This window comes from Mauremys mutica, chromosome 3 (genome assembly GCF_020497125.1).
Source record: "Mauremys mutica isolate MM-2020 ecotype Southern chromosome 3, ASM2049712v1, whole genome shotgun sequence".
Lineage (NCBI taxonomy): Eukaryota > Metazoa > Chordata > Testudines > Geoemydidae > Mauremys > Mauremys mutica.
Genome location: NC_059074.1, coordinates 103,802,651 through 103,824,936, shown reverse-complemented (window position 1 = coordinate 103,824,936; position 22,286 = coordinate 103,802,651). Strand labels below are relative to the sequence as shown.

The window sequence follows — 22,286 nt, the reverse complement described above, 5'->3', positions numbered from 1 at the left end:
AAGGCCAACATTTTCAAAGTTGTCTGCTTAATGTTAGGCATCTCAGTCCAGATTCAGACACGTAAATAACATACCTGATTTAGCTGTCTAACTTCACACACACACATTTGAAAATGTTGGCCACAATCCTTTCTGAAATACCTTTCATGTCATTTAGAAGCAGAGTGGAAGATCATTCTCGTTAGGATTTGGAACAAGCCCCCAAGCCTTTCTGCTGCTGAGTGCCAGTTATTTATTACTAATATGAATATTAGTTCTGATTTGAATAAGGTGCCCTGCAATGAGAAACAAATGTGCCTTGCAGCAGACTCCAGATGTCAGTTACCCTGTGCATTTAGAGGCAGCATGGTCTTGTGGTTAGTCTAGAGGACTGTGACTCATGAAACATAGGGCCTGATTCCACTCTCACTTATACCTGGGTAACACTCCATTGACTTCAACAGAACTGCCCTTTGTTTACGCCAATTCAAGTGAGATCAGAATCAGGCCACTGGACTCTGTTTCTGATTTTGCTACTGAGTAGCTGTGTAAGCTTGAGTCATGGTGAATTTAAGTGGCTTAACTATTTTCCCCATCTCCAAAATAGCTATTTTATCCATCTTGGTATAATGATTTGAAACTCAAGCTCTGTCAGTGCAAAGTCCTATTGTTTTCATTTGCTATTACCTTGGGCTCCTTTAGATAGCAGTGCATAGCTTGAGTGACGTCAGCAGCGTGGACAGCATTGTGGTATGGGTTTTGGCTGTGATAATCTTCTTGAACCATAACTAGAAAGCAAAACAGGGAAAAGATTTGTCCCAACACCATGTTCATTCTTGGAAACTGGGGTTAAAACAAGAGTTGGGGTTATGCTCAGGGCCCTGGGTATTTTCTTCAAATGTCTACATCTTGCATGGCTTGGCACTCTTACTAAGATGCCTTTGGAGGAAAAAATTGCTTGAAAGGATTTGTGAGGCCCTAGAGGATTCTGGCCCTAGTTCATAAATCAAACTTTTCTTGCCTTAGTGAAGGCTCTCATTTAGAAGTAAAATAAGGCTGGGAGCAAGGGAGGCAAAGTTATACATACTAGAGTGTAATTATTTGAGGCTGCTGTCATAGGTGAGTAGTATGTCATTAAGGCAGTACCTATTCCACAGCACAGGTGGGAGGTGGGGTCAGTTGGGGGGAGTGGGAGGGAGGGGCTTGTTACTTGATTGATTATCCATGGACAAAGGTGTGCTCATGTCTTTTAGGCAGGGCCTCAGAAATACAGTACTTTGGTAATCTAAGTGGAAATTCCTGGAATATTTTTAGTCATCTCTATCCTTGCATTTTAAAATCCAAGTCCCTCTTGTTTTAGTTTCTAGTCCTGGAATTGCTAACTTTCCACCTGGAAGATTGAGATCTGACTTTACAATCTTCTCTCAGCTCCTGTTGACACAAGAAATCACTGAGGTTTGCTCCTGAAATTTGGTTGTGCCATGTGGTAGCATATTTCAACACCAGGCAATCCACTGTGCCATCCTAGGGCAAAATGACATTGACCTTGTATTTGCAAAGGCTGTATTATAACATTGTCCAAATCACCCTTCTCTCTGAGGACAATGTCCTGTTAAGTGGGGAAGAGGGTTCAGAAGCAAAATTCCAGTGGCATTGACTCAATGCTATTGAATAGCTTTCCTGGCAACCTGGGTCTCTAAAATGTATCAGGAGAGACAAGGAAATCTCTAGCATGGGACTTCCCTAGCTATTAATTGCCAGAAGGATGGAATGTGTATTGTACTGATTGGGACAGAGACACCTCATGTGAGGCTAAGAATTGAGTATGTGCATGTGACACAAAAGAGAAAATCACTCACTGATAATTCCTGCTGGCATAGGGCTTTAGTTGTAATTATTGTTTTTGGTCTTTTATATAAATTGCTAGAGACAATTATTGGTGTGTATATGTGCATATACTATTTCATTAGGGTTTTTTTACAGCTAGCACTGTATGTCTATATATCAAATATATACATCATTTGAAGGAGTTGATGATAATTCTTTAAGCCTTGTATAATTTCGGATTGAGTGATCTGTGCGGCTGCTTCTTACCCTGTACAGTCAGTCATGGCAGTTAAAATAGGTCAAAGTACTCTGGTGTTTGGGGTACCCTCCTGACCGTTGCAGAGTTTTGCACTTTCCAGGAGTGGCAGCTGTGCTTTCTCACGTTGAAACTCTCTGACAGGACACGATGCATGGATTTACTTGTCTTTGGCTTTCTTTCTTTCTTTGGTGCCCTGACAACATGGGGGCTAATATTTCTGTTGGCAGTGGCGGCAGCAGCAGTGGCTTTCATCAGTGCTATCCAGTGTAGACAGCTTGATATAATTTGTTAAATTTTGTAAACAGGCTCTTAGCTGCTCTATAAATCACTAAAACAACAACACTGCACTACAGTTCCATTTCCACCGAAATGTATTTGGATTGATTTTACAGTGTGTGTGGGGTTCTGTCTGTGTGGGCCTACACAGTCTGTGTGTGGCTCAGTATAAGGTGGTTGATTTTTTAAAAAAATCAGCAGTTCAGCTTTATCTGAGCTGATGAAAGACTGGTTTAGAGACCAATCCAGAGTTCACTGAAGTCTCACCATTGACTTCAGCTGGTCTGAGTCTTTATTTCTTGTAAAAGTATGTTAGTGTATTTTACAGAAATGTTCAATTGCTAACATTTGCAAGAATATATATATATATAATATTGCTGACATTTCTATATATATATTCTTGCAAATGTCAGCAATATTATAAAATATAATTGAAGCAAGACAGAGCCATGTTTGTGTCCTACCTAAGCTGTAAAATGCCTTTGATGACAGAGCTGAAGAAAGGACTTACCTAAAAACCTATGTAATGTAACCATGTCTAACTGGAAATGGTGAATAAGCCCATGCACATTGAAGAGGTGGCACAGCAATGTTACCAGGCTGTTTCCTGAAAATATAGAACACTTGTTAGCTTCTTTTAACAGCGGATAAATAACGCAGTGACAAGCATGCACAAATAAGATCTTGCTTATTTTCTAATGGTTTGAACTGATTCAATCTCATGAGCGCTGCTCCTTCCAACACTTATGCCAGGGTTGTCAATTTTGGTTGGACATATTCCTGGAGGTTTCATCACATGACATAATTTTTTAATTAAAGATTAATCTTTAATTCTCGGAGACTCCAGGACAATGCTGGAGGGTTGGCAACCCTAATTTATGCATATAAGTAACTTTGTGCATGGGAGTAAAGTTATTCATCACAATGTATTTGCAGGATCAGAACTCTGTCCTGTATGGACAATGTCAGTGGAATTCACCTTTGAGATATTCTTTCTTGTGTGTAGTTTATACTGTACTGGAAATCATTTTCCTATTTCTGCATTATACATGTACTGAATTCACAAAGCAATGCCCAGGAGAGACCCACTAAGAAGGAAAACTTTCAGTATGAGCACAACTGTGAACTTCACAACAAGGGCCACTGCAGGAGTCTATGCAGAAGATGAAGTTGATGGTTTTAGCACTTGAACTTAGCACAATGTCCCCCGTGAACTATATTTAGGGCTTCTATTTCTCAGGGTTTATTCATTTCATTTTTCAGCATTTAGTTTCGCTACTTTTGTGTTCTATACAAATCAGGATTTTTCGGGGCTTTCTCTTTGTATATACATGTAGCACTGTTTCAAACAGCACTACATTAAAGCTATATTAAAGCACACCGGGGAACCTTTAGTGCACATCAGCAGGGTTTACACAGCCAATTAATGCACAACATGTTAGTGTGCTTTAGAAATCACATCTCTAAATCCACTTTACAGTTCTGTGTAGACAAGCCCTTAGACACAAGCCAAGGAGCCTATATAAACAAACTGCACAGGAAAAGGAGTGAAATCAATATTTACTTAGTAATCATTTCTGGTGTTTTCCCAGTGCTTATTTGATAAACATAAATTTCATTTTTTATTAGTGTTTTATTAGTATTTATCAGTTAAAACCTAAAATCAGAAGCCCCAACTATAGTGTCAGTTCATCTCAATTACTTCAGTACATGGCCAAAGCTAATTGGCATTAAGAGCCAAACAAATTACTGAGAAGTCAACAGTTTGCAATTAGTCGAACTTTTTTATTTCCTAAATGAATGTACAAACATATGAATAATCCATGCATCCAGTTCAGCACATGGCTGTAATTGGATCTGGCAGTAACAATGCAGTCGTATGCAGCAGAAAATGAGTTTCAATTTAGCAAGGATTCAATCCCTCCATAAATTCACACTAACTTCAGTCAGAGTTCAGTACAGGTAATAATGGCAAAATTGAGCCCTACATTGGTATTCATATTGACAAGCTATTTAGGAAGAGGATGTGTAATTCTATAATAATCCATTTGCAATGTTCATGGAACTGAAAGAAAATTTAAATTATACAAAAGTACAATGATATAAGGAAAGGGTGATTCAGGATTGAAGGATAATGAATGTCTGAAGAGGAAACAGTTTTTAGGTAAAAGGATAGAAAGGCATTTTTTTGATTCTTCAGCTATAGTGCTGTAAGATGGTAGCACAGGAAGATAGTGCAGTATATTCGATGTAATTTCAGCAAGTCAGCAGGATTACATTTTTGCTTTCTTTGTCATTTACACCCCTCATAATTTCTACTGCCAATCAGAGGGCTAATAAGTAATCCTCTAAACCAGTGAATCCCAACCTTTCCCATACTTCAGCTCTGCCTCTACTGCCAATCTACTTGGGATCTATTAGGGAAGCCCCTCCCATTTAGCAGTGTGGAAGGGATAGGGTGGTCATGACCCCACTCCCCGCCCCAGGCTCTGAATCCTTCCTCTACTCTTAACTGATTCATGCTACTTCATTGTCTAGATTTGTGTGTGGTTGTGTGTACAGAATCAAATACAGACTTTAATACACACATGTACATTTTACTGGCAATTCATAATTATGGCATTATTGAATGAGAGAAGAATTAATATCCTAGCCCAACAAATAATATAAATAAAGCATAATTCAGACCCAAACAATTTTATAATAACAAAATAATGGCTGATGGAGTCTGGCCCTGAAGTCTGTGTGGCTGATTATGAGAGGATCACCTGAGTGTAGCTGGGTGGTATAGGACCAGCACATATTACTGGTCTGAAATGAACACATTTTTTAAAGCACTTGTGGATTTTTCCCAGTGGAACGTGCCATTTAAATGTAAGTAATTATCAATTTACAATACATAAATAAAAGGTGGCCATGACAAATAAAAAAAATTAAATTTATAGATATGGGATACATTTAAATATAACACAATTGTGAACGTTCTGAAAATGTTTAATGGTGTGATCTTGTAAGGAGCCAAGCACCCTACAATTCCCATTTAAACGTCCGAACAGGAAAAGTCTAGCAAAATAATTAGGAATTCCTAGAATAACTGTATGAGAGGGATCATATGACAAAAAAGATTTAGGGTTTTTTGTTGTTACTTTTTTATGACTTACCATTTGTCAAACGGTCAAACAAGAAAATGTCAAAATCCCACATTCCCACTTTGGATAGCATGTGCTGAAAATGCAAATATGAAAAGCAAAATGACTGTTATGTCAGACTGTGAAGCAGATTTAAATAATTATAACTGTACATTAAGTAATGATAGGTGTAGTTGCTGCAGCTTCAAAATTCTCCTCATGAGAGCTATACAGATGCATTTGAAATTGGATCAAAATAGCAATGTCTGCCTTCAAGAGACAAGTTTTATTCCACTGGGTGAGAAATCCTCTTGCCCTTTTACTTGACAGAAGTAGAGATCCTGCCATGAGACCCTGCCAAAAAATATTTTCCAACTGAAGCAGGAAGAACATATGAAAAATCAAAGAAAACATTTTGCCAAATGGTCCATCGCTGTGCAACTTTTTGCAGCCTTCCCTTATTGCCTCAAATTAGCTCTGAATTTTTCAAAATGACTCATACAATGTGAGTTCTCCTGAGGGCTTAATTCCTGCATTTTGTCTTAGTTCCTGTGAAGAGATGTGCCCTCTTAAAAATGTAGCTGTACTATCCGGACAAGCAAACACAGGAATAACCTTTAATCTCATGCTGTACACAGTCTCAGAGAGGAGTCCAGAGTACCACCCACCATGTACAGCATTACACAATTGACTAGGTGCATTCAGGATTTTGAACCTGGATCAGCTGCATGACAAATTGTATGGCAAATTCTACATACTATTCCCCCAGCACCTGACGCAGTCCAGATTCCCAAGTAGGGGCCACGATTTGCGACCCTTTCTTGCACTGAGTAATGCTTACTCATGTGAGTAATCCTAATGACATCAACAGGACTAATCATGTGGATAAATGCTACTCAGAGTGAGTAAGGGTTGAAGAATCAGGTAATTATATTTTGCCTCCTATGACTTCACTTTCGAGCCTAAACTGTTGTGTAGTGTTACTATGGACTGTTAAATAGTTGCTGCAGAGGTGGCTGCATTTTCTTGGTGGATGAAATTAATCCTATGTATAGTTTTATATCAGCTTACATTTGTAACTCACTTAGGGATCCTTCAGGCATACAAATGTATGTTCATCACTTAATAATTCCAGATTGTAATTTGGGCTGGCTGAGTTGAACTTTGGCATCAGGTCTAAACATTTCCTTGTCACTCTGATGCTCGTTCCTTAATGCCATGAGCATAAAACCCATGGGAAAGTCTAGTACATTTGTTGGGGGGTGAAATTAGAGTGGTAATTTTAGCCAGTTCATCCACCCATTTGTTTTTCAGAAAAGCAAGTTATATAATGACATTCTTCAGCAAGATATTTCCAAGGATTGGGGATTTGGAGATGTCTCTTACCCTTGCTTGGCCAAGGTAGTCTTCATCCAGTAAGTACAGAGAGGCTTGTGGTACAATTCCACGCAACAGCCTGGATGCATGGAAATATCTCTGAAAGCTTAACAGTCTTTTCACCTTTTTCTTGGTGCCAATTTCCCCTGAGTGTGTTGTATCTGTGAAAAGTAATGAGTACAAAAACCATCATGCTGGAGCTCAAGGACAACTTTCTCCATTCTTTAAAAAGAAAACGTTGAACATTTCATAATTTTGTAAGTCTTCTCTCAAACTCGCAAGAAACCACAATACTCTTAATGTCGCATTCTTTGCTGTTCAGATTCAGGAACAAAATCTCTCTCTTAGGAGTGTGCGTGAACAAGTTATACGTTAGCTTTAGAAGTAATGGTGTATAGGTGTATTACAGAGATGAATTATGGTGCAGTGGTTAAGATACTAGCTTAGAAGACCCGAGTTCAAGTCCCTGTTCTATCAAAGGCTTCCTGTATGATCTTGGGCAAGTCACTTAGTCTCTCTGTGCCTCAGTTCCAGGGTTTGATGTAGAATTGTCATCTTTGGGTAGGTTAAATCTTTTCACGATGCGAATTGCATTTTCCTGGAGTAATTGTACCAACACTGTTAGTGCTATGCTCTTTAGAGAGATGGATAGTTCCAAAACAGATAAGGCACGCAATCAACAAAAACGTGACCAACTTTTTTGACGCTGTAAGGTAAACTTCAGGAAATCAGACAGAATGAAACTCCTAGCTTTTGTTAATCATTCATGCTTCTAAATCCCTTTGGATTACAATGAAAATATACTTTGCATTCTGAATTTGGAAATGTGACAATCAGACACTCTGGATCTACTCGATCTCTTTCCATACAGAACTGAAGCCAGTACATGTTGAACTCAGAAGTTAAAAGATCTCAATATTAAGTTTCCGAATGAACTTTGCTGGCTGTAGCATCTGTTTGTAGTTCTCTTTCCCCCATATTCCCACATTTGCTGGGAAATGTTGTGCACCCAATTTGGGATCTAATTTGGATCAGTCTAATACTGACTGACACTATCCCCTTCAATGAGAGAGACAAAGTGGGTGAGATAATATCTTTTATTGGACCAACTTCTATTGGTGAAAGAGCCAGGCTTTTGAGCTAAAGAAGAGCTCTGTGGAGCTCAAGAGCTTGTCTTTTTCATCAACAGAAGTTGGTCCAATAAAAGATATTAACTCACCCACCTTGTCTCTCTCATATCTTGCGAGCAACACTGCTACAACAACACTGTCCTCTTTAATGACATTTTCCTTTTATGTGATGTTGTGTGTGGTTTAAAAAAAATTAAATTCTTCTCTTTCCCATGTGGGTAGTGAATGAGTGTGTAGTGCTCTTCGATGGTAAATAGTAAATGAACCAGAGCCATTAGACTCCTTGCCATCCCCATGGTAAGATGAGTGGCCCTGGAGTGTCCATAGTGAATTATCAGTAGAATTCAGTTCTCAAGGTCTGTAACAAGATTGCATGCTCTTTGTTATATGCACCCGGACGCTGGCGCTTATAAAAGTTCAGCACTGCTTCTTAATTAGTTTCCAAGTTGTGATGGTGATTTCAGTGTGTGCAGCCTTTGCAATACAATCTGCTGGAGATCACTATAATGATAAATTACCAGAAGACGCAAAACTTCATTAGCGACCTAAACCCACCTAAGGATGCATTTTCAGTGCACAAAATCTAGTGCATGACCCATTTTGAAAAAAAAAGAAAAGGTAAAATTGGCTGCCTAATCTGTCATATTGTTTGGTGTTTCCCCATAACCAATCCATGTGCATAATGCTAAGAAGTTAAATTTAGAATAATAAAAAAAAATTAACTGATGCCAGGGAACATATAAAAGGGAATATACCTTATTCAAATTGTACAGAATGACTTTGTTTCCCTAGAATTTCATATATGGATGAATTTGACAAGGAAAATTAAATTGTTTTCATAAGGAAGAGAACTTAGTTTGGCATTTATTTTACTCTATTATTGTTAGGAGTAACAGCTAAGTTTACTAGTAGAGAAATTAAAGTTGTTTAATTTGTGCAGTTAACAGCACTTCATGTCTAGTCAGTTTCAATGTTTCCTTTTGTAGTCACTGTAAGTTGAGAGGACAAAGGAAAAAAAAGGGCAGTGGTTAGCGGGGGTAAGCATGTTTGTTTTAAGATGGGGTTTACAAGGGATTGGCTGAAAATGGAGAGTTCTTTTCAGGGCAAGCCTATCATTATTTGAGATGAGCAACTGCATTGTACATCACTGAATTTGTTATACAGAGAATATTTTACAAAATATGCTTGTGGTGAGGGCATCTCTTCCCATTTTTTGCTATTTGTGCTGAGCACTAGTTCTTCTGTGAAATTCAAATTTGACCTTTTCCATGCTTAAAAATATGTATCTAAAACACTTTTCTGGCACTTTTTAGAGAGGTCTTTAGATATTAATTTTAGAATCTTATAAAGTCTGTATTGGCGCTGCAAAGGAACAGACAAATTTCACAGGTTTGTGTTGGCTTAAAGGTCAGGAATGTTGTTAAAAATTTTCAGTTTTGAGTGTTTTCATGGTGGAATTTCCTCCTCATGTGATCCAATAGTCACCAAACCTCAGGGCTACTGAAGGGCACAAAACGAGCAAACAAAGATAATATATATTTTGCTGAGGACACTGAGTATGAGTTATTGAATCCCTAAGTCATACCATTCCATTGTACAGGAGATTGTTCCAAATATCACAAGGATCTTTAATAATGTGTAATTGCAAAGTGGCTGTAGCTTGAAGGACAACTGGAAGCCTTGTGTTCTCGAAAGACCAAAAAGGAACAGCATTATTGTAGTAGCATGATAGCTAATGTTTCCAAATTGATTCACTGGTATCTGCCCAAATTCTATCGCCCTTTTAAAAATTAGAATCATTTCACGTTTCTTGTCTTTCTTTTTTTAAATCCTGCCTATTGGGGGAATGGCTATCAAAAGCCACACCAGTTATTGGGAGAGAATGGTGTGTGGGAGGAGCCTGAAGACTGGTTGTGAATTTCTTTCTTTTATATCGTGATTTTTGATAAATTGCTGAAATCCAGCTCAGTTCCTGGAGACCAAAAGTCTTTTAGGCTTAATTCCAAAGTTAATCCTTCATCAATCTCTTCTCCTCTCCACCTCCAATTTTCCTATTCCCTTCTTTGCCTAGATTATGTTACTGTCGCAATCTCAGCTCACATGTTTAAATTTTACAGGCATGGAAACATTCTGCTTTGTCCATTAAAGCTAGCAGTTGCCAGAACTCCTCCTAACCAGATCTCCATCTGGCCTTTACACTGAATGCAAGTGATTGTGAAATTGTCACCTTCCTTCCTTTTACTTTTGCTTCAGAAGTCAACTCTGTGGCCTGGTCTACCCTACCGCTGCTGGTTGATCTAAGCTACGCAATTTGAGCTATGTTAGTAGTGTAACTCAAATCAACGTAGCTTAGATCTACTTACCACGGGGTCCACACTATGCTACGTTGAAGGAAGATGCGCTTCTGCCTCTTGTTGAGGTGGAGTACATAAATCGATGGGAGAGCGCTCTCTCATCGACGGAGAGAATCTTCACTAGACCCGCTAAATCGATGCCACTGCATCAATTGCAGCGGCACCAATTTAGCTCCATAGTGAAGACAAGCCCCTATGTCTTTTCAGTCCTGGAATTCCAGTGGAGAGAAATAGCTATGGAGAGTGTGAGTGTTGAGGTATCACAGCAGCAATGGATTTGATTTGAGGGAATACATTATCCCTTGGATTAGCAGTAGCAGAAACTGAGGCTATGTCTACAACATAGATAATTATAGTACCCAAAACACACTAGACTGGAGCAGTGTGAATCATGAAATGGTTTCTTAATACCCAGGACAATTTCATTCAAATTCATTGTCACTTGTGAGCCATATTGTGGCATGTGTAGAACATTCATGGCTTTCAATAGGAGTTTCAAGAGAACACTGTGGGCAGTTTGCATCCCTTAGACAGAGCATGCCTTTCTGCTCCAGGACTATATTCTATCACCAGGAATTTGGGGGAAATTTATCCACAATAACCCATAAATCCCATCTGAACTATCTTCATTCTCATAAGAGGGAATCTCTAATATCCTTCATGCACGCGATGAGCTGAATTTTCAAACCTGGGTTCTTTAACATGAAGTCCAAGACCTGCATCTGGATGCTCACATATAGTATCCAAGATTTGAACAGTCTAGTCGAGGGCTTACATTTTGGGCTACTTGGTTTATCTGTACGGTCAGTGACATTTTCTCTTTCTCCCCTCTTCACTTCTAAGCCAAAAAGAAATCTAATGAAACTGAGGGAGAAAATGATGCTTAAATAACACGAAGAGCTTGATTTTAAAACAGCAAAAGTGAAGGAATTCAGATTTAAGGCTAAAATTCTGTCTTCAGCTCACCAGTAGTGCAAATAACTATGACTTGTCTTATGTGCCTCAATAACCAGACTGAGTTAAGGATGATGGCTTTACATTAGTTAATGAAGGTGATATCGAATATACATTTTTTTTGGTTTTCATTTGGGTGCAAGGACTTGGAATAGATCACACAAGGATTTTGAAACACAACAGGTTATTGATACCTGTTTGTCCTTAGAATAAAATGAGTTATGATACACAAAAAACTCAGTTCATAAGGTATCTACGCAGGTTTCTTTGCTCTGCAACCATAGGACTATGGACATTAGTTTGTAAAATGAGCAGCTGATTTGAAAAAAAGAAAAATACTGACATTATGTGACTGAAAAGGGACATGTAGGAGGGGATTCGGCATGTATGTGCACTTTTGACATGAAACTGAAATATGGGCAGGGATGTCTTTTTATACTCATAAAACATCATCTGGGATTTTGTTATGCTCTTTATTTAATAATTCTAGCACCTTATGGATATTTTAGTGCTTATCCACAAAAGCAGCACATATATGACTAGAAGGGGTGCACATCCACATTGTATTGAAGTTTTGCCCGGCACATTAGGTGAGGAATCCTTTTGCTGCAGGTGGAGCACAATTATTGTGTAAACACACACATTCGCTCCCTGTGAAGCTGCAACATTTACCCTGGTTCTTCAGCTTCAAAAACACAGGCTACTTATGCTAAAGGAGATTTCCGTTAGCTGGCAGTGCAAGTAAGTCCTTTATCCATTCTGTTTGGCAGCTGTTAGAGGGCAACATCATTCATAAATACAGTACGTGACTGTAGGATACTGGTTGACACTTGAATACTGCCTGTGCCCCTCAAAAGGTTAATAAGCCATGAGGATCTGCTTGTATCCTTCTCTCTCAAAACTAAGTGCCACTGGCAGCACAGAAGAGAAGGGAATAACACACATCAGTTCTCCCTGTACATGGCCTTTCACTCCCTCCACACACTGTTATTTCAATTAAATGAGATTTCCTGATTTGGTAGCTCCCTACCTACCATCTTTCTCTGTTTTGTATTGCTGAGGTAGCATATGGGCGTGAGTACTAAGCGTATAAAGGCAATATGGAGATGGTATTAACAAAGGGAAAAGGCAGTGCAAGTTAACAACAAAAAATATTGTGTAAATCAACATTACATAGAGACAATTTAACTTCCACACCAGACATTGACTTTTTTACAGTATTGTACAATTTTTTTAAATGAACAGATTTTGTTTATGCATTCAAATCAGCTCTGTGAGTTTTCTTCAGTGATATCTTTTTTCTGGCTTGCACAGCACTTGAGTGTATAATGAGGAGAAATTATCTGCCCCCTTTCTTGGAGGGAAAGTGGGTTGGTTAATTTTCAAATAACTAATTGACTCAGAAACAATGTTCCATTCATTTTCCTCAATGACGCTCTAGGAAGGTGCCTAACATCTATAAATCAGGTCTGTTAAACACACCATTGACTCATATACAGCTTTTATCCCTGTTTTCTTGCAGCAGGCCCTTGGCCATGAGGACATGTTATGCTTATCCTCTGCTATGCAAATCAGAGCCTGCAAAAGCAGGGAAAGAGGAGTTGTTGGTGGAGTGGAGAAAATGGCTGCAGGAGGCATTTCTGGAGGTATGGCAGGAGGGAGAGAGGTGATAGTTAGCTGGTGAGCTAAGGAGACACTTTATCCCTACAGATGCTGGAGGTAACATCCTGCAATAGTGGCCCCTGCGACAACTGATTGAAGTGCTTTTGTGTGTGGACTCAAGGTATGTTTAATTGGCTAAGCGGGAACAATCAGTATTTACTCCAGTTAATTTCTCCAGCATAGATAAAGCCTCTGTCAATTCATACCAAACTTTTAGCTTAGATTTACATCCCTCTTACTATAGTCTTGTCTTTGTTTAGTGTACAGTGCCAAAATTTTCACCTTCCAAAGTTCTCCTATACTATAAACAGAAGCATACTTGAAAGTGCTAACAGTAGATAAATTACTGTGTATTCTTATTACCTGTGTCCAAGAGCATAGCATGGATTTTTTCACACTAATTAAAAGACAGCTGTAGTTTTTTAAGGATAAGTGAACAGGCTCGGTTAAAATAAGAACTAATCCAAAACTTGATTTTAAACCTGTTGCAAACTTTTGAAAAAGTGTTCATTTTCTCTCTACATTGTCTGTCTTTTTCTTGCACCTCTGCACTTCCTGGTTCAAGATCAGAGTGGAATTATCAAAGTTCTGAAGAAAGACTGCTCTCCTGGAATTTCTGGCATGACAGAAGGCAGGAAGCTTCAGAAAACATTTTAAGACAACTTGTTACTGCAAAGTTTCCACTCCAGCTTGGCAGACCTCAGAATATTCAGATAAACATCCCAATTGGACCTCTGACCCTTTTAAGGTCTGTCTGTTGCTATTTTGGAAAACACATAATTGAGGTTTGCTTTAAAAATAATCAGATTGATTTTAATTCTAAATGTGGTTGAAACCTTGTGCTGGTTTCATTCTAAATGTGGCTGAAACCTTGTGCCCTGGTGCTGATAACACTTTTACCACTTTGATCAGAGTGATATTTTATAAGTTAAGAAAATTGCTGATATTACCTGCCATGAATATACTATGATCATAAAAATTAAATATTAGGAGAACACTACACACTGCAACACAACACATTAAATAAGTGCTGTATTGGTATCTTGTAGATTTCAGTATCTTTGGAAATCCACATGAGACTTTCCTGCCTTTTGTATTTAATTCAGAATCCAGAGCTATCAGTAATAAATTCTTTGCTTTCAACTATATACTATACCAAAACATTTTTCATTAACAATTACAAAAGTCTTCTGGGGGAGCACATCCCCAGATCCTTTTTGAAATGCTTGACATGTTAACTATGTACTGTCTTTCTGGAGAGTCTCTAAAACTGTGGTATAGCATAACAGTCTTTGGGGCAGAGACTCACATTTGTGACATGTTTAGTAGTCTGCTTAGCAAAATGGGGCCTACCTGGTTGTGACTATGCCAATATGTTAAATAATAACAACATTCAAAATATTATATCACCATAGCTGAGTTACAACTGATGAAATAATTACCAGCAAATAATTTAATCAATGCATTTGGCCACCTCTTTGGTTTGTTGAATGCTAACGCACAGGTCACAATATCCTGAGTAAATTTGAACTAATGTTTTTTTGTTTTTTTAACTCTGGATTGATTGTGAACAGATCACAGTCCAGGCCAGGGGTGGGCAAACTACAGCCTGCAGGCCGGATCTGGCCCATCAGCCATTTTAAGCCGGTCTGGGGCTTGCCCTGCTCCAGCGCTCCAGTAGGGAAGCAGGGCCAGAGATTGCTCCACAGGGCTCCCGGAAGCTGCAACATGGCCCCTCTCCAGCTCCTACGTGCTCCAATGGCCCTGCTCCTATGGCCCCCTCCGGCGCTCCAATGGGAGCTGCAGGGTTGGCGCCTGTGGACGGGGCAGTGTGCAGAGCCGCCTGGCCATGTCTCCATGTAGGAGCTAGAGAAGGGACATGCTGCTGCTTCCAGGAGCCACTTGAGGTAAGCACCGCCTGGAGCCTGCACTGCTGAGCCTCTCTCCACGCCCCAACCCCCTGCCCCAGCCCTGATTCCCCTCCTGCTCTCCGAACCCCTCATCTCCAGCCCCACCCCAGAGCCCGCACCCCAACTGAAGCCCTCACCCCCCCCGCACCTCACTCCCCCACCCCAGCCCGGAGCCCCCTCCTGCATCCTGAACTCATCATTTCTGGCCCCATCCTGGAGCCCACACCCCCAACCAGAGCCCACACCCCCTCCTGCACCCCAACCCCAATTTTCTGAGCATTCATGGCCTGCCATACAATTTCTATTCCCAGATGTGGCCCTCGGGCCACAAAGTTTGCCCACCGTGATCTATGCTCAAAGTTTGAGGGGTGCTTATTAGTTGTGATTGGCCATGTAAGTCACATGGGTTTTTTCTGTTCTTTGATTCGATGAGCATAACTCCTACAATCTAGAGGAGGACATGAAGAAATCATCAGGGCTCTGAACCTGTCAGAGAGAGGTAGATGATGAGCAGATCTGCTGAATTTTAGAAAATCTGAAATATTTCCCTTTTGGGGCCATACAGGACAAGATGCCCATGATATCAGTCTTTTAAAAAAATTAGGGGACTGCACCTTTATTGGCTGGATGCAGAGTTTAACTCATATTTTTTTTAATCACAAGCACACAAAGCAACTGCTTGTGAATGTAGGGTCCTACCTGCAAAGGAGATGCTCATCTCCTTGTCTGGCTAATTTAATTGCTACTGTGCCAATGTTTTTGTGACAAGTTCTGGAACGCTGTCCCCTTATTGTACCAAGTGGTGTCTCCTCCCAGATAAAACCTCATGTGGCTTGAAACAGCTCAACTCCCCAACTCATAAAGTTCCCATGCAATCCTTGACACTACTGAAAAACACTAGTTATACTGGACTTCCCCACCCCAAAATATATTTTCTCTGGTATATCTGAAATGGGACCACAGAACTGAAAAATAGCTATGGAGATTTGAAAAGAATCCCAAATCCTCCAGAAGAGTGTGTTGCAAATACATGTTGAAGCAAAGAAATTTATGAAGTCACAGAAATCCAAGGAGAAGAGGGAGTAGATTAAATCCAAATTTAAGGCAAAACTAGATTTGTTTCTCTTGATACTTCTCAGCCGTCATGGGAACCTTGGCTTGGCTAGTTATTGAAGCCATCTTCAGGCAAACAGTAGGTGTGAGGTCTTTGATTCAGTTGCCTGTGTGTTATTTGGAGAGGGTGTTATGCATGCGGTAACATGCATTTTCAACAAGTGTATTTTTGTATATGAAATCTTCACTTCACTGCTTCAGTCTTGTCTGTAGGGTAGGATACTCGGGATCTTTATTTTAAAGCTGCAAGTTAATATGGTCTATAGCTGATTACAACTTCGTGTGACAGGAAATGGTTTTCCCCTTCCCCCTTTGAGGAAGAATCCACATACCCTGTAATAACAGCAAACGCAGCTTTCATTTATCATCTTAATGAACCCTTCTCCCTGTTCTTTAAGTAATTTGGAAAGTGTCCTCAATGTTATCATCAAAACACCCTTTCCCGTCTTTATCAAGTAACAGAAGGTCAGGTGACAAAACAAACAATTCATCGTTTGGAAACTCCTGTATTAAAAGGACACTATCCGGTGACTTAAGCCCAGGATTTATGTTAAAAAAAAAATTACAACCCTATATAGTGGTATAAACATTTGCATGGAATTTTTTTAAAATTGCAGTGAAAACAGTCCGTGTTTAGTTTTAAACATTCCCCTGCAATGTTCATAAAACAAATTTGTAGCTTTTTACTAGTGCATGAAAATATATAAACACTTTCTGGCTTTCATTTTCTAAGCTTAAGGAAGTGCAAAAACTAAACAAACATTAGAAATGACAGTAAGCAGAATTTACTTTTCAATCCACCTTGTCATTAATAATGTAGGGAAGAACGGTTTTTTAATAGGATTGTTTTTAAAACTTGTCTGTTCCTTTAAAGAGAGTGGAGAGAGAAACACACAGAGATGCAGTGAGACAGAGAGGGAGAACTCTGTGCTTAGAGTGGAGCTTTAGTAGAAAACAGAACTGTCCGTGCTGAGACAATATTACAGAATCCTAATTCCCCTTTCATGAATAGGAGGCTCATAGCAAGTCCATAGGTGAATTTTAGGTTTTGGGATTATTCTTGCCATCCACAGCAGAGAGGGGCCAAACCAGTTTGGGAAGCTAAGTGTCCTTTCCTTTCCAGGAGGTATCTCTGTGCTGGGGCATAAGGCAAGTATTTTGTAGTGATGCGGTAAACCTCTAAAGTTTGGCCCTTTAGTTTTAATAAGCGTTCAAGAGATTTGGATGCTTATCTGAACCTCTTTAATCTGGGTAGTCCAATAAGTCCTTGAAACGTCCTCAGAAGGCTTTTAGCACTTCCTAGTTTCATCTGGGACAGAAATACCATGACCCCGGACTCTGTTATGGTATTTCAGCACTTCCGTTTCTTGTCCCAGCCAAAGGCAATAAAATAAAAAGTTAACCAAACTTTTTTAAACCTCAAAAATTTTGGGTTCAGATCACGTAGAGGTTTGGGTGAAGGTTGTGGTTGGATTTTATTTTATCTGGAGATGGGCCCAACCAAAAGCCTTGGAATTGTTCAAAGCCCAAACCTGGGGCTGTATCTGAATTTTGCAAATTCTTTTTATTGCGGGACAAACTAAAATCACAGATCCAAACATCCCCAAACATTGGGTGTGTCAGATCCAGATCCAGACTTTGTCCATAGGAGTCCATATCTTATTTTACCAAGCCTGATACTTTGCATTTCTAGATCACCTTTCATCTGAGAATCTAAAAGTACTTTGGAAATATTCATTGAGCCTTAAATATTGACTGCAAAGTAGGTAAAGTAAACCTCATCAAATGCCTCTAAGGCATCATTTTACATATGGGCAAACTGAGCAACAGAAAGGTTATTAGATGTCTAATGTCATGCAGCACATCAGCATCCGAGCCAGAGAAAGAACCCAACAGCCCTGAGTATCTTTTGAAGATAGTAGGTGATCCAAGTTAGTTCTGTTCACTGATTAAGGTAAGTTAAATTAAACTTCCTTTGTTTGCACATTAATGTCAAGATCTCAGGTTGGTGAATGCACAGCGCAAAGCAGGCGCTTTCATATCTGACAGGTTTCAGAGTAGCAGCCGTGTTAGTCTGTAGCCTCAAAAAGAACAGGAGTACTTATGGCACCTTAGAGACTAACAAATTTATTTGAGCATAAGCTTTTATGCAGTTAGGGTGACCAGATGACAAACATGAAATATCGGGACGCCGGGGGGGGGGGGGGAGCAAAAAAAAAAAAAGGCCAGAGCGCCCCCCGCCACCAGGCGGCAGTGGCACAGCCCCGTCTCCACCCAACTCTCAGCTCTGACCCCCAATACACTCCCAGCTCCCCCATCCCCTCGCTCCTGGGCCCCGAGCTGTGCAGCCGAGCCACGCTCCGGACCCCTCTTGCAGCTCCCGGCCCAGCCGCTCCCGGGCTTCATTGCACCAGCCCCACAGCAGAGGCTGCTCCACTCTGCCCCGCCTGGGACACTCGCCCCGGGCAGCCCCGCTCCGGCTGCAGGGAACTCGGGGACCCCCTCCCCCCGGGCAGGGGGCGAACCAGGCAGCCAGGCCCGGCCCCTCCTGGCAGGAGCGTGTCTGCCCCACACGTGTCTCTGCCCCCTGCCTGCTCCGCGCTGCCCTGCAGGCTGCAGGGCTGGAGCAGCCTCCGTGTTGCGCTCCCAGCCCCGGCCATGGCCCGTGTGCAAACCTGGGAGGGAGGAGGAATGCCGCGTGCTTGGGGAAGAGGCGGGGCCAGGGTGGGGAGTTGGGGAAGAATCCAATGGGGCAGTGAAGGGCGGGGTTGGGGCGGGTCCAGGGCAGGGATTTGGGGAGGGGTCCAATGGGGGAAGGAGGGAAATGGGCGGGGGAAGGAGGGGTGAAAGCCCCTCCGGGCTCCGTCTATGCACCGGAGCGGAGGGCAAAATTGCTTGTTTGTCCAGTGTCCCGACCGAACATCGGTCGGGATGCGGGACAAACAAGCAAATATCGGGACAGTCCCGATAAAATCGGGACGTCTGGTCACCCTACATGCAGTGGAAAATACAGTAGGAAGATATATATATATACACAGAGAACATGTGTGTGTATATATATATATATATTCCTACTGTATTTTCCACTGCATGCGTCCGATGAAGTGGGCTGTAGCCCACGAAAGCTTATGCTCAAATAAATTTGTTAGTCTTTAAGGTGCCACAAGTACTCCTGTTCTTTTTTCTCATATCTGAAGCACCTCCAAACAAGTGCTAGTTAGACCTTGCAGATGCTTTCTTTCTAATCTGGCTATATCAGTGATGCAAGGAATTTCCTCCTGTTTTTAATTAATGCCATCAAGAAATGTACCATATCAGTCACCGACACAACACATCATGGGATAATGAAAACCTATTTTAATCACCACATGAGAGTCACTGGAAGGATCTGGTTCAGTGACTTACTGAGCAATTTAATTAATCAGAAAATTAAATAACTGCTGCCTTACTACTAAAGTCCTTTATTTCTGAAACCCAAACTAGGCTCCTCTAAAAGGAAAATCAGATTACGTTAATTTTCACTGCGGAAGTGCGTAAAGCTCCGAATGCTTACAAGACACAATATTCAGATTATCTACTCTTCTGTGGCTGCTTGGAGGTAATACAGTAGCTTGTAAAAAGCAAAATGGCCCCTAACTGCCTTTGTGAAATTAGCCTGAGTTAGTTTCAGATATGGGCCTGATCTGCAAAGTTCAGAGAGAAACTTTCTTAAAATCTGTGGGGTTTTGGTTGAGACCTAACTCTAGCCCATTTACACATTTGATTTTGCTGTTCCACAGTATTTCAACACTGCTCCAGTCTATTCTTTTACTTCCGTGGAGTTTTTGGGAAAGTTGCATTTCTAAACTTTTACTTTCAACTACTGCCTTTTTTAGGTCACTTACTCATCTAGCATGAAACAAGAAAACAACCCTGACATTCTCTCTCACACTCACCATTCCCATTTTAGGGTATGGTTTGATCATAATTTATTTCAAGGGGAAACTCCTTCCCCAATTCTCTTATGAATCTCCTTTAAACAGAGCTGTGCAGAACTCACTGCCTTCAGTTTACATGACTTTAGCAAACCAAAATCTCTGGGTTTTGATCACAGGCCCCCAGAATAATATTCAGGTTGCCCAGGCTACTCATGCAAGGTGTTCTGGAGCATCCCTCAGTCCAGTTAGCCAGCAGGAGCAAGCAGCCTTCCTGTATCACTACTGCAGGAGGGGAAAGTGAATGGCCTGCGTTGCCTCAGAGCAACCCTGAAATGAATGTGGGGACAGCAAAGCCACCAGACTCTCCTCACCCCCAACAGTGATGATATGAGAGAAAGTTGCTACTCAATGGCTCATGAAAGTCTTGGGTCGAAAATCTTTGTTGCCTACACTAATGTACATAGATTCAGGTGGTGTCATAAGCCCTTCCAAGTTGTTGGGACCCAGTAATTTAAGACAAGAACATATATAGCTATATATAGCTATGCTAGAGCACAGAAATACACTAGATGATGGCATGGGATCATCTGATCAACTACTGGGTCATCATTTAGGTTAAATTTTGTCCTCCACAAATCAATTTTTAAAGCTAAAGGTCACCAGCCCAGCTACAGTTCAAGAAAACATAAGGCTATATACATTTGTGAGGGCAGAATTACAAGAGGAACTGTGACATTGTCTAATTAAAATATAACCATGCAAAGCATTATTGCTACCATTGTTATATGATTGCAACGAATCTTATACAAAGTGTAATGCATGGCCAGAAAGGGTTAAACAGCTTGCAGGCTAATTAACCCAAAGCCAACCTTTAAAGACATGTTAGAAAGTATGCAAATGATAATTAGGGCAGTTTGATGCTCGATTGGCTAGAACTTTGAAATGCAAAAAGAATTAAAGGTGATACTAATTATATGTGTTTAATTAGAGCTGGTTAAATATTGGCCATGTAAACAGACAGTTCCTGTCTGTCACCATAGCTGTTGATTCAGAGATCAAAAGGGAATATTAACATTTAGATGAATCTTGGGTGCAATAATGTCATAGTCTATGTGTCTCTTTAAAGTCTGTGATAAACTGCTTAATGGATAAATTATCTTATGTTAATCCATGTAGTTAATTACTGGTGAGGTTTAGTAAATAGAAGATTACATCAAAAGCTTATTGTTCACCCAGGACTGTATGGTCAACTAGCTGCTAGAAAACTGTATAAAAGACCCTTGGGTCCTGATCCTTTTTTTTTAATCTCAGATCTGCCTGAGGTTTCATGCAGGGGAAGCTTAGTCCATAAGGACTGAGATCCCAGTTCTGACTGAACAACCCTGAAATATAAACATTGGACTCTAACCTATGAACTATTTCTGAAAGAACTCTTTGCAACTACAAAGCTCACCATCTCTGCTATGAATCTGAATCTCAAGACTGTACTCATGTCCGTATGTATACTGATCCTTTAACCAATGCTCTCTAGCTCTTCTTTTTTAATAAATTTTAGTTTAGTTAATAAGAATTGGCTGTGAGTGGGTATTTGGGTAGGATCTGGAATATTCATTAACCTGGGAGGTAATGTGTCCGATTCTTTGGGATTGGTAGAACTTTTTTATATGATGAATAAGATTTTCAGTGATCCTCATCATATTTGACTTGGGTGTCTGGGTGGAAGCCTGAGGCTGGGTTATTTTAAAGGAACTGTGTTGTTGGCTTCTGGGTAACCGGTGAGGTATTATAGAGGCTGTTTTGTGCTGGCTTAGTAAATCTAAGTATTGGAATATTCACCAGCGTTGGGGAGTGTCTGCCCCATTCTTTGCAGTTCACCCTAGTTGAGTGACCTCAGTTGGCTCCCCTGGGACTCCGGTCACAGGAACACTAAAGCCTTACTTCTCCACCAGCTGGGCGAGAGAGAGAAAATGTGCATGGACAATCCTCATGGGGCTTGGCAAAGCCAAGTTACACACACCAAACTTCTCTCTGATATAGCTGTACACTGGAGGAATGTTTAGACATCATCATAGACCTTAGCTCAAAACAGCAGGAAGCTAATTGTAATCCAGTTGGTTTTGAGTCCTACCCCATAAGATCCGTTTTCAGAATTGTTGCAGTTTCCTTCTCCAGAAGGACTTTACTACACCTTTTAACCATACATTACATTTGGTGCCAGAATCCAAAGAAGCCAAAAGACACAGGCAACCTTGATGCTAACCCAGGCTGGCCATGTTGGAAAGAAAATCCACCCAAGTGACTAATCTATAAACATAAAGGCTATATTTGAGTAATATTGTCTTATGTTAAATAGCAGTGTCCTGAAATATTTGTTTTAAGAATGTACATGTCTTTCTTTAA

At 40.5% G+C, this 22,286-nt stretch overlaps 1 protein-coding gene and 1 long non-coding RNA gene across 3 annotated transcripts in view; one reads left to right on the top strand and one right to left on the bottom strand.

Moving 5' to 3' along the window:
* PDE7B (phosphodiesterase 7B) overlaps positions 1 to 22,286 on the bottom strand; it is a 266,850-nt gene that overhangs the window by 33,787 nt on the left and 210,777 nt on the right. For both annotated transcript variants that reach the window (XM_045009804.1, XM_045009803.1), the window contains 4 exons: positions 6,856 to 7,007; positions 5,503 to 5,566; positions 2,853 to 2,948; positions 667 to 767 (listed from right to left, as the gene is read on the bottom strand). In XM_045009804.1, the coding sequence (XP_044865739.1) occupies positions 667 to 767; positions 2,853 to 2,948; positions 5,503 to 5,566; positions 6,856 to 7,007 (413 nt within the window). The remainder of the gene's footprint in view (positions 1 to 666; positions 768 to 2,852; positions 2,949 to 5,502; positions 5,567 to 6,855; positions 7,008 to 22,286) is intronic.
* Positions 6,204 to 21,531, top strand: LOC123366387. The gene is made up of 6 exons (XR_006578053.1): positions 6,204 to 6,393; positions 6,784 to 6,884; positions 12,995 to 13,067; positions 13,512 to 13,694; positions 17,830 to 17,923; positions 21,198 to 21,531. It is a non-coding gene; the product is annotated as an uncharacterized LOC123366387 (long non-coding RNA).